The sequence below is a fragment of the Chiloscyllium punctatum genome, chromosome 9 (assembly GCF_047496795.1).
Source record: "Chiloscyllium punctatum isolate Juve2018m chromosome 9, sChiPun1.3, whole genome shotgun sequence".
In the NCBI taxonomy this organism is placed as follows: domain Eukaryota; kingdom Metazoa; phylum Chordata; class Chondrichthyes; order Orectolobiformes; family Hemiscylliidae; genus Chiloscyllium; species Chiloscyllium punctatum.
The window spans coordinates 98,152,071-98,165,342 of record NC_092747.1 but is presented as its reverse complement, the minus strand read 5'-3'; the positions used below and the strand labels follow the sequence as shown (position 1 = coordinate 98,165,342).

At 37.9% G+C, this 13,272-nt stretch overlaps 1 protein-coding gene across 7 annotated transcripts in view; it reads left to right on the top strand.

The window, feature by feature from the left end:
- Positions 1–13,272, top strand: part of scel (sciellin) — an 80,463-nt gene that overhangs the window by 37,904 nt on the left and 29,287 nt on the right. For all 7 annotated transcript variants that reach the window (XM_072577928.1, XM_072577931.1, XM_072577927.1 and 4 more), the window contains 4 exons: positions 8,224–8,259; positions 9,300–9,347; positions 9,817–9,876; positions 11,994–12,083. In XM_072577928.1, the coding sequence (XP_072434029.1) occupies positions 8,224–8,259; positions 9,300–9,347; positions 9,817–9,876; positions 11,994–12,083 (234 nt within the window). The remainder of the gene's footprint in view (positions 1–8,223; positions 8,260–9,299; positions 9,348–9,816; positions 9,877–11,993; positions 12,084–13,272) is intronic.

Genomic DNA, 13,272 nt, shown 5'->3' with positions numbered 1-13,272 from the left:
GTTTGTGGTTAGACATTTATCCAGTAGGCATGAAACTAGCACAAGAGAAAATTATTAAAATAAATGCCTGATTCCCATTTCTTTCATTTTTAATTGAGTTGAGCGTTATCACAAAATGTGATCTTCGTGATGAAGTGGATGAAATGTGCCAACATTGATGTATTTTCCATTAACTAATTGGACAATGTTGCAGTTGGCAAGTTTCTCTGTTTGGCTCATGTCAGATACAAATCTAAGAAATAATAAAAATTTTCACAACTTTATGCTACCCAGAAGCACGTCTCAACTTTTGAGCTACTTCCCTGAAGTGCAGTCTCTGTTGTTTTATAAGCAAGTCTGGCAGTAAATGTACACAGACCTATGCCGAACAAGCATTAGTGAGATAAATGACCAGCTATAGGCACAGGAATCACTGGAAATACTGAAAATCATTTCCAGCACATTTATTTAAAATTTCAGTATTGGGTTATGACCATCCACAATGCTCACTCTTGCAAATAGCCATTTAATTTGTTTTTTGGCCAACTGAATAGGAATCCTTTATGGAGCTGTTCTACAGGCATCTTGTTGAGACTATTTTTAACTCCTGCTTTGCCTCTGTTTCTGAACCTCTTGGGATGGGGTGTAGTTGCTTTGGGTTAAAATCTTGCCCCAATCCATATTAGCGTACAATGATTGTAAGATCTGATCAACAAATTCAAACTGTGGAAATAATTTTGAAGACATAATCACTTGTCAACAAATAATTGTAGAATAATGTATCCCTTGCAAAGTTTGCCTTTTTCACATGAACAGTCAGTTAAAGTGATCAAAACAGCAAGATGGCGTACAATCGTGAGACAAACATGAATAGGATTTAGGAGACCTTTATTGCAATATCAGAGTTTGTTTGCAATGCTAATAAAATTCCCATGCCAGATTTCTCAAAGACCAGAAGAATGGGTAACGAAAACAGTGACAGTTATATAAAATATAAGTTGGAGATTATTGTAAGCTGTGAGAGGATGACTTTGGAGATAGCTAGTTTCAGACTGGCAAAATCTTGAAGAACAATTTAAGCAAAGTAATGGAACAGTTTAGTTGGAAGCAATGGGAAAAAACATTATAGATTGAAGTAAAAAGCACCCAAGTTTGTTGATCAAAGGCTCTGAAGCAGAGGCCTTGTTTGAGATAATTTGGACTTGCTATTTCCATTTTGCAGGCCAATATTGTATTTACCAAATATTGAACCTGGAGGTGACAGAATTATGAGCTGGGCTGTCAATGGTAGACAGGCAGGCAGCCATTTTGATTAATGGGATATTAGAAGTTCAACTCAAGTTAAAGTAAATATCAAGAGAACAGAAAGCCAAGAGCAATTTTTTAAAAAAAGCAAATAAAATCATAACAGTATAAAAAATAGGAGGAGGAGTAGAATAGGTCATTTGGCTCCATGACCCTACTTTGCATTTAATAGGATAATGGTTGATTTGATTGTAGTCTTATGGGAAGGCAATGGCCTGGTGGTATTATCACTGGACTATCAATCCAGAATCCCAGGTAATGTTCTGGAGACACAGGTTTGAATCTTGCATTGGAAAGTGGTGAAATTTGAATAAAAGTCTGGAATTAAGAATCTAATGATGACCATGAATCCATTGTTGATTGTTGGAAAAACCCAACAATCTGGTTCACTAATGTCCTTCAGGGAAGGAAATGACCATCCTTACCTGGTCTGGCCTATATGTGATTCCAGACCCATAGCAATGTGGTTGACCCTTCCCTGCTCTCTGGGCAATGAGGCATGGGCAATAACTGCTGACCTGATCAGTGATGCCCTCATCCAGTGAATGAACTTTTAAAAAATGTAAATTTATTCAACGTGCTATACAAAATAGATTTATAATGAGACATTTTTATGTAAAAATGTCTCCTAATTTCAATGAATTATTTGAGATAACAGTTTTATGCTGGATGCTTTGTATAAATCAAGCATCCGTTTTAAATTTGCTATGTGTGTTGTGGACACCATGTTATTTAACTAATTGTGATATGACCAAGCTCAGAAAATTGGCTTATTAAATCCTTGCATCAGACTGAGTAGCATGTGAATAAGTTGTGAGATCTATTATTTTGATCTTCTTACTTGAGGAGGGACAAACTTGAATTGGAAACAATTTAGAGAGTGTTTACTACGCCAATTTTCTAGGATAAAGGTGCTGGCTGATGAGTAAAGGTTGAGCAAGTTGGGCCTCCATTCTTTATGGTTTTGAAGAATATGAAGTGATCTTATGGAAACATACAATTTTGAAGAGCCTGGCGGGATACATGCTGAGAGAGTACTTCCACTCTCACAATGGAATTTAAACTAAGGGCTACTGTTTAATAATGAGGTCTCCCATTTAAGACATAGATAGAGTCATAGAATCATAGAGATGTACAGCACGGAAACAGACCCTTCAGTCCAACCCATCCATGCCGAGCAGATATCCCAACCCAATCTAGTCCCACCTGCCGGCACCCGGCCCATATACCTCCAAACCCTTCCTATTCATATACCCTTCCAAAAGCTTTTTAAATGTTGCAATTGTACTAGCCTCCACCACTTCCTCTGGCAGCTCATTCTATACACATACCACCCTCTGCGTGAAAAAGTTATCCCTTAGGTCTTTTTTATATCTTTCCCCTCTCACCCTAAACCTATGCCCTCTAATTCTGGACTCCCCCACCCCAGGGAAAAGACTTTGTCTATTTATCCTATCTATGCCCCTCATAATTTTGTAAACCTCTATAAGGCCACCCCTCAGCCTCCGACACTCCAGGGAAAACAGACCCAGCCTGTTCAGCCTCTGCCCGTAGCTCAAATCCCCCAACCCTGGCAACATCCTTGTAAATCTTTTCTGAACCCTTTCAAGTTTCACAACATCCTTCCAGTAGAATTGCACATAATATTCCAACAGTGGCCTAACCAATATCCTGTATAGCCACAACATGACCTCCCAACTCCTGTAGTCCATGCTCTGACTTTGAGGTGGAACATCTTTGTAGAATCCTTAATGTTTGGAATTCTCTTCCTTAGAGAGGAGTAGGGTCTGGGGTAGTTGAATATATTTCATAGTTTCGTAGTAACGGAAGCAGTAGGCCATTTGGCCTGTCAAGCCTGCTCTGCCATTCATTAAGATCATGGCTGATCAATCCATCGTCACAGCTCCTTCAACTTGCATTATCCCTATAACCCTTAATTCCTATACCATGCAACAATTTGAGGCTAAGTTAGGAGATTTTTGATCCACAATAGAATTGTTGGTTTTGGAGGCCGGGAAGAAAGGAATACTTAAGGCTACAATTTGGATTAATAGTACAGTGATAATACTACTAGGCCATTGCCTCCCTATAAGATTTCAATTAAATCAACCATTATCCTGTTAAATGTTAAGTAAGAGCCAAATAGCCATTCATACTCCTCCTCATTTTTAAAAATATAATGTTATGACTTTACTCAATCAGTTTTTAAAAAAATACTCATGACTTTCTATTCTCTTGATATTTAACTTAACTTGAGTTGAACTACTAACATCACATTGATCAAAAAGGCTGCCCACCTTTCTGCCATTGACAGCCCAACTCATGATTCTGTCACCTCCAGGTTCAATTATGCCATTACTTTCCTAGCGATCTTCACTCCACCCATAATCTTTAGCTTACCTAAGATTCCACTGCCCATGTCAAAGACCAGTCACACTGACCCATCATTTTTGAACTCATGAGGATCAATCCCCCTCATAAGAGAGCCTAGTACCAGAGCGATTAGTCTCAGAATAAAAGGAAACCAATTTAAGACTGAGATCAGGAGAAATTTCTTCTCTTCGAGGGTTTTGAGTTTTTGGAACTCCTTGCCAAAGAGACCTGTAGGGGTATAGTCCTTGTGTATATTTAAGGCTGAAATAGGTTGATTCCCCTTCTGATCAAGAATCTAAAGTTATGGGGAAAGGCAGGAAAGTGGACCTGAGGAATATTTCAATCAGCCATGATCCTATTGAATGGCAGAACAGGCTTGAGGGGCTGAACGGCTTACTTTCTTTTCATCTCATGGACTGCCAATAGCTAGAATTTAAAATTTCAGTCCTGTATTTGAATCAGTCTATGGTCCCAGCCCCTTCTGTCTTTCTAATTTCCTCAAGTCACACAATCCCTCTTAAGGAGAGGCAACAGCCTAGAGGTATTATCACTGCACTGTTAATCCAGAGGCTCAAGTAATGATCTGGGGGCCCAGGTTCAAATCCCACCACAGCAGATGCTGGAATTTGAATTTGATCAAAAGAAATCTGGAAATCAGAGTCTAAACAATGACCATGAAACCATTGCCGATTGTCAGCAAAACCTATCTGTTTCATTAGTATCCTTTAGGGAAGAAAACTGCCATCCATACCTGGTCTGGCCTACATGTAACTCCAGACCCACATGGTTGACTCTTAACTGCCCTCTGGGTGACTAGGGAAGGGCAATAAATGCATAACCAGTGATGCCCTAATCCTGTGAATGAATTAAAATAACTTAATTCTTCTTCTAGTTACTTACGCATCCTGCCTTTATCTTTCCCACTGTTAGTGGACATATCTTTTGTCAGCTATGTTCCATACATTACTATTGCCTCAATAAGCTGCTATTTCCTTTAATACAATTCCCACAAAATCTCATGCATTTTCCATTTTTCTCCTGTTGGTGTCCATATTCCTTCAACACTGTCAATACCTTGGGGGCAAGGTAAGAGAAATTTGAAAGCAATAAGTCTCCATCCACATATCACGGGCTCACAAAAGATAGAAATTATGGTGAATATTAAATAAATAGATTGCTTTAAGCTTTTTAAGATGAAAGTGAGGCACAGAATAGATTACAACTGTGCTTGAATCATATTTACTTTTATAACTCAATGATGTGAGAACACTAGAAACCAATATTAACCTCATGACATAATTTGGCTGGTGCCACTCAAGGAGTTTATTTCCTTGGTACTCCTGGAGTGGTTCTTAGATTCTCTCTAAGTCTGGTTCTATGTTTCTTTAATATAGCTGTCAATGTATTTAAAATTAATGGATATATAAAGGTGTTATAATAGCACAAGGAATTTAATGGAAATATATTATGAAGCTGGGTAAAATTAAGTAATTGACCACTTAGTTTTCTGATATAACTTGGCCATCAAGTCAGTTTACCGTGTACCACCACATATTGTTGTCTCAATTCAGTTTCTGGACCTTTCACCTTTGCTGTTATTTTTTAGAAGCTTTGACCAGTGAATTAACTAACAATAAAACCTGCTGAGTATAACTTTGACTTGGAGATATAATGTACAGCAAACAGTATTGGATCAGGTGTCCATTTTACATCTCTCTTAATTTTATTATCCAAAAAATATTGGTGAGTTAATCCATTGAACAAACTTAATTAATTATTAGCTCCTGGTGTAATTAATTCTGAACAATTGTTGCGTAAAAACTCTCAAACCACTAAGTCCTTGGACTCTAGTATGATAAACAATGAGAGAGTGCCAAGTTTGGAGATTAATTAAAAAACTTTGAAAAGCCTCTTGTAGAACATAATTGAAATTGGATGCATGAAAATTCATTAAATCATAATTCTTTATTATTACTTGCTTAACCATTATGACCCACTGTTATCATCAAGACTAATCTGGTTTTTTTCTAAAAAGCTATTGCCTGCAAACAAAGTGGGACATGGCACTTTCCACTTGTTAAAGTAAGCAGCTAAAAGTCATACTGTAATTTAAATGGAGTTCAGGTACTCATGCTATAACAAGGAAGCTACTTCCCCTTGGGGTGCATAATGTATAGCAAGTTAAGAAGCTCATGCACTAATTTATTACCACAGGCATCAACTGTGGTCAGGCTTTGCAAACATTTCTCTGAGCTACCTTTTGGTAAATAATTTGCAGAATTGCTAATGTTGTATGTGAGACTAAACTAAGTCTGCACCTCATGATGAGATGGGTTTGTTGCCGTTATCTTCCTTCAGGGTAGGTGTCTGCAGGGCCTGGATGGTCAAGTTTGTTCGAAGAAATACACTTGCTGCTGTAATAGAAGAGGCTCTTAAACTGAAGAAGATAGAGTTTATTGTATTTTAGCAATTGATTACATATTACATTAATGCAGTAAATGTTACTTCAGAAACTGAAGAGAACTTGGATTTTATGTTTTACTCCTTCAAAGCCCTAAACTGCTCTGCTAACAAATCCATACAACATCATCATTGTGGGTAGTGCTTAAGGCACTCCATAGTACTAACCCTTTAATCCCCGATAAATTTTGAGAAGAATCTTGAAGGATGGGAAGGAGTAAGCAATAGATAATAATTTTGGGTGAGTTCTAAAGAATGGAGTCTTTGTCAATGAAGAATTTAACTTTCTTAATGAAAGGAGCAAGGTGTTCTGACACAGTGAATGGTGTCCCAGCTTCCAAGAGAGAACTTCTGGGTTCAAGTCTCAACCGAGGAGTTGATGGTCATGGAAGGTATTTTCATTAGTCAGCCAAACCAGTTGAATGTTTGCAAATCCTTCTATTGTTGCAGTCCAAATGATTCAACAGGTAAATCAGGTTTGGAGGAACACCTCTGTAGAAGTCAAACTACATTTTGTGGGCATTTTTGGAATCAGATATGGTATTATGGCAGATAAAGTTAAAATCAAAGCAGTAATTTATCAAATTTGTTTGGTGAGTGAAATAAAACCTTGTAAGTGGTTTAATTTAAATAAAGTAAGGTGTGTTTTAAAAAGATGTCACATTCATACACACCTAGAACTCACAATCGCCAGTCTTCTTAAAGATTACACCAGTAAAACATTTACATTATGGTAGCACCTTCCCACTTCTTTGTCTGTACTGCTCCTGCCAGGAATAATAGTATGGCGCTTTCATAATTTAACCTGACAGTTTATTTTCACGTCAAACCTGTATTAGATTGGCAATTGAATTTAAGGATTTCAAGTTACATTAATTGCGTTAAATTAGTTCATATATTTCTAATTCTTTATCTAGGTTAATTTTAATTCCTGAAGTCTGAAAATAATGCATTGATATCAGAATCTCATTGATTAGGGTTGTATTAGGTTAGATTCCCTACAGTGTGGAAACAGGCCCTTCAGTCCAACAAGTCCACACCGACCCTCTGAACAGTCACCCACCCAGACCCATTTCCCTCTGATTAATGCACCTAACACTATGGGCAATTTAGCATGGCCAATTCACCTGGCCTGCACATTTTTGGATTGTGGGAGGAAACCGGAGCACCCGAAGGAAACCCATGCGGACACAGGGAGAATGTGCAAACTCCATCCAGACAGTTGCCCAAGGCTGGAATTGAACCTGGGTGCCTGGTGCTGTGAGGCAGCAGTGCTAACCACTGAGCCAACCTGCTGCCCCTCCATTGAGCCACCCTGCCGCCCCGCATTGTAAAGATCTTTACACCTGGATTCCACTTCGAGTGTTACCCTCCGCAGTGTCAAGAGAAAATAATTTGTGATTTAATGTTATTACATAGAAAAATAGAAGGAGCATGCCACTTGGCTCTTCAAACTTGCTCTGCCATGCATGCCTGATCAACCAACTCAGCGCCTAGTTCCTGCATTCTTCCCATACTCTTTAACCCCTTTTGCCCTGAGAATGAAGTAACTAACTACTGAGTACATTTTCAAACAAGTTTTCTCTTGTATAGCATCAGTAAATTAAATTGTTTGGTCTTCAGATTTTATTATGATTTGGAACATTTCTCAATTATTTTGTTGGAATGGCTTACCAACCAGCCTTATGCAGGCTTTCCAATTTATTGCTATCCTCTCGGTTTAACATCTCTGATGAGATTAAGAGTTTTACTCAAACAGTTATTGAATATGAGAATTTTCAATATGAATAAAACATTCAAATATAAGACCAGCTCTGAAATGACACTGAGTGTAGCCCTCAGATTATCCATTGATCTTCACTATGCCTTGTATCATAAATCATTTACTGCATCAGATGAGCAAGATTCTGAGCTGAGCAGTTGATAAAATGGGCTCAAACGATTTGGGGCTATCATCAGTTACACTTTTAATAGCAATAGGTAATGATTCTGCAACCAACACTTTAAGTTTATCATCTAAATGGTGCTTTTCAGATTGAAATCAATGAAATTGTTCTGAAGACATTACTGAACAGCGTTTTTTTGTCTTTTTTGTGCTAATTGCAGGACCTCTTCATACAAAACAGAGGAATTGCCAAAGATGTGAGTGTTTTTTTTTGTTATTTCACAACACATAAATTAAGATGTGTTAGACTGGGTTTTGCAGTGATAAGGATTTGGAGGTGGGTGGGTAAGTTGGCTTTTCCCAGGGTTATTTAATGACTAGTGGGCTGTTAATTGGTTTGAAGCAGCTCGTCCTCCATCATGTAGGAAAAGGTCCCACCTCTGTAAGCAGCCTGCCAAGTCAAGTGACCTGGGTTTTATGGTTCTGGATTAGTGGTGCTGGAAGAGCACAACAGTTCAGGCAGCATCCAAGTAGCTTCGAAATCGACGTTTCGGGCAAAAGCCCTCCTGCTGAAGGGCTTTTGCCCGAAACAGCGATTTCGAAGCTACTTGAAGCTACTAAATATTTTTATCGGACGTCTGGACAAAATTATTTTCTGGGACCAGAAACATTGAGACATTTTGTTTTTGTGGCAGCACAGCAGTATATAACTCAAAGCCTTGTTGCTACAAAATTAAGACCCACAATAATGATGCAGACTTCCTGGTTCAATATCATGGACAAACTTACATATTCACCATAAAATACTTTCACTCAGTTTTTAATGTATACATCAAATGCTGTACAATAATATTCTGTACAATAATATATTTTCCATTTAATGATAAGTACAAAAGTAGCCATTCAGCCTCTTGGGCCTGTTCTGCCAGATAACTAGGCTGTGACTAATATAATTCATTGCAAGCCATTACTGACCAATATATAATATTACCCAACAAAAATCTATTATCTGATTGGTGTAAGATTCTATTGAGCCAGCACCCTCAATCATTTGGGTGATACCACTCCAAGTTTCTACTACACTTTGTGAAGAAGTGCTTCAGATTCACTCTTGGATAGGTTGTCTCTAATCTTAACATTATTCCTACCTAGTTCCACATAAAGAAGTGTTCTCCAATTATTTTTTTACTCTGCCATTGTTTACTCATCTTTGAGCTTTTTCAAGTACATTTGAAAATTGAATTAATACTTGAAAATGCAAAAACGTTTTTCTCTAATTTCAATTTTGTCTTTGAAGGACAATAATTACATCTGACACAAAAACTGAAAGTCCAACCAGCAAGGGGTAAGGCCACAACTTTAAAGTTTTACGGCATCTTTCATTCAGCTGAGGTTGTGAACGGCTTTAATTCTATTTATAATTATTCATAGTGAGACAGTTTCTATTGCAAGCCATTACTGACCAATATATAATATTACCCAACAAAAATCTATTATCTGATTGGTGGAAGATTCTATTGAGCCAGCACCCTCAATCATTTGGGTGATAATCACCCAATTCTAGTACCAATGCAAAAATTATAGCACTTAAGTTTGATATGGTAATCTTTGATTTTAGCTTGCATACCTTAAAACGTAATCAAGTCAGGATGGACCAATGAAGAATTGAACACTGTACAATGTTCATTCGAAGTTGTGGAAGTAATTGTTTCCATGGTCAGAGATTCAGAAAGTTCAACTTCAAGGATTATCCTACAATTCGAAAATGTTTTATGCAATGTTTCAAAGATAGCTTTGTTTTTCTTCTTTCTTAGCCAACTGAGCAGGCCCAGTCCTGATGGTCAAGTGACAACACAGGAAAAATCACCTACAAAGTAAGCATCAGGATCTAGTTGTTTTATAATTTATTTCACAAAACTTTAAATATTTTCAAAATGTGTTTATTTTGTGTTTTGACCCTCAAATGTGTACACGAAGCTGTAGGGAATTCTGAGTAAATACATATATTGAATTGCAGGAGCAGTTCAATATATGTATTTGGTTTTCATTGCTCGAGTTGCAAGTATCTTTGCATTGCTGTTTCTATAATAAATAGCCCCTTAGAGCTAAACCCATATCTTATCTTCACATTACCGAAAATCAACACAGGCTTTGTTTACTTTACAACTGTCAACTTGTAACATTTATAATTCAAAACTGTTAAAGTTGTGGCCTAAATATTTTTATCGGACGTCTGGACAAAATTATTTTCTGGGACCAGAAACATTGAGACATTTTGTTTTTGTGGCAGCCCAGCAGTATATAACTCAAAGCCTTGTTGCTACAGAAGTCCAAGTCCATGCTCATCTTTCCAAAGAACTGATATATATAAAAAAAAATTCTGGGAATTTTGATTTAGAATTAATTGGTAGAACTACTAAGAGGAACACTTCCCAAATCAATCATAGACAGGAGAGACCAATAAAGGAAAATGACAGTTCATGAAAATTGCTAAAAAGGAGACATATTGACAAAGTTTTCATCTTGCACTCATCAGAACATCAGGTCAAATGCAACAATGCCAAATTTCAAATGACTATAACAATTTTTATTACAGAACAGCAAATTTGGCAATTCAAAGTTATTAGCAAAGGCATTGCCATAGATGAAGAAAGATGAAACTATAGGCACTTTAAGTTCCCTTTTCTTCAATGGTTAAATTGTTGTGATCAATTGAGGTTGAGTACTCAGTAAGATAAATGCAAAATTTGGATTTGAGTGTTAACGTGCTAGAGCTTAGATGTTAAATATTACCCACAGACAACAATTTAGCAATTCCTGATTATATTATTTCATAGTCATTGCCCATTTTCTTTAAGATCTTTTCATTTCATAAATAATTTCTCCAGTAAAGAGAACCAATGGTGTGCCACTAGGATCGTTGCTGGGTCCACTGCATTTTTGTCATTTTTAAAAATCATTTGAATGTGAACATAGGAGGTATAGTTAGTAAGTTTGCAGATGACACCAAAATTGGAGGTGTACTGTACAGCAAAGAAGGTTACCTCAGATTAAAACAGGATCTTGATCAGATGGGCCAAGGAGTGGCAGGTGGAATCTAATTTAGAGAAATGCAAGGCGCTGCATTTTGGGAAGGCAAATCAGGGCAGGACTTATACACTTAATGGTAAGATTCAGGGAAGTGTTGCTGAACAAAGAGACCTTGGAGTGCAGGTTCTTAGTTCCTTGAAAGTAGAGTCGCAGGTAGATAGGTTAGTGAAAAAGACATTTGATATGCTTTCCTTTATTAGTCAGAGCATTGAGTTTAGGAGTTGGAAGGTCATGTTTCGGCTGTACAGGACATTGGCTGGGCCACTTTTAGAATATTGTGTGCAATTCTGGTTTCCTTCCTATCAGGAGGATGTTGTGAAACTTGAAAGAGTTCAGAAAAGATTTACAAAGATGTTGCCAGAGTTGGAGAGTTTGAGCTATAAGGAGATGCTGAATGGCCTGAGGCTGTTTTCCCTGGAGTGTCAGAGGTTGATGGGTGACCTTATAGAGGTTTATAAAATCATGAGGGGCATGGATAGGATAAATAGACAAGGTCTTTTCCCTGGGGTCGGGAGTCCAGAACTAGAGGGCATAGGTTTAGGGTGAGAGGGGAAAGATATAAAAGGGACCTAAGGGGCAAACTTTTCATACAGTGGGCGGCATGTGTATGGAATGAGCTGCCAGAAGAAGTGGTGGAGGTTAGTACAATTGCAGCATTAAAAAGGCATCTGGATGGGTATATGAGTAGGGAAGGTTTAGAGGGATATGGGCCAAGTGGTGGCAAATGGGACTAGATTCGGTTTGAATATCTGATCAGCACGGACGAGTTGGACTGAAGGGTTTGTTTCCTTGCTGTACGTCTCTATCACTCTATGACATAACTTTGAACATTATTAAGTTGTATCATTAATTCTGACCTATCGCATGTAGAAACTGACATTCAGATTCTCTTAACTTGCAGGCCAATTTTGAAATGGGGTAGCCAGAAAGAAGAAACTTCTAGAAGTAGCTACACTCCCAAGAGTTCAACACTGGAACGAAATACTTCAAAGTGAGAAAATTGGAAACTTTAATTCTGCCTTTTAAAAAGAATTTATTTTATGCCATTTCACTGATTTTTCATACTGCATGGTTATTGAAACAGAGTTTAGTGTTCTAATAATAGAAAACAAATGGGTGTGTGTCTGTGTGTGTATTTAAACATTTCCTCTCTCCACACTGCTGTGGTAAGGTCATGCAGGGTAATGGGTGGAGCTGCATGTGTTCCTGTCCTTTTATTTTTCTTTACCATAGATTTCAGAATGTGACACTTGATCTGTGATTGTTTGTAAGTACAGTTTGTGGTCAAGCCCCACACCTGCAATGTCAACTGGCCAAATTACCATTACAGTCGGAACTGCTGTAACGCGTGTTTCTTCAACGTGAATTGGCTTTAACACGATTGAAGAATTTAGACCGTAATTTGTAGAACACAAACTTTCCTTATCTGTATTGGCTAAAACGCGATTCTGGCCCCCTCGGTTTAAATGGCATGGCTATGTGTGATTTTCTTATAACACTACATCACATGAGAATGGAACTATCATGTTATAGAAGAACGACATGTTTTATGATCACAAGTCAGCAATATAGTTATGATTTTAGAAAAGAAACTTTCCCTCTTTCTTCACTGAGATCAATTATTCTGACCAATGCTCTTGTATGATTAAACTCCTCATTTAAAGAACTCAAGGTTTGCAAGGATGTGTTAAAGGTTGGAGGATTTGGTCTATAGGGAGAGGCTGAATAGGCTGGGGCTGTTTTCCCTTGAGCATTGGAGCCGAAGGGGTGATCTTATAGAGGTTTATAAAATCATGAGGGGCATGGATAGGATAAATAGGCAAGGTCTTTTCCCTGGGGTGGGGGAGTCCAGAACTAGAGAGCATAGGTTTAGGGTGCGAGGGGTAAAATTTAAAAGGGACCTAAGGAGTAACATTTTCACACAGAGGGTGGTGCTTGTATGGAATGAGCTGCCAGAGGAAGTGATGGAGGCTGGTGCAACTATAACATTTAACATGCATCTGGATGGGTATATGAATAGGAAGGGTTTAGAGGGATATGGGCCAAATGCTGGCAAACGGGACTAGATTAAGTTAGGATATTTGGTCAGCACGGATGAGTTGGACTGAAGGATCTGTTTCCGTGCTGTATATCTCTCTAACTCTATGCATCTAAGAGGCTGAATGTTCGCATCCTGCTAA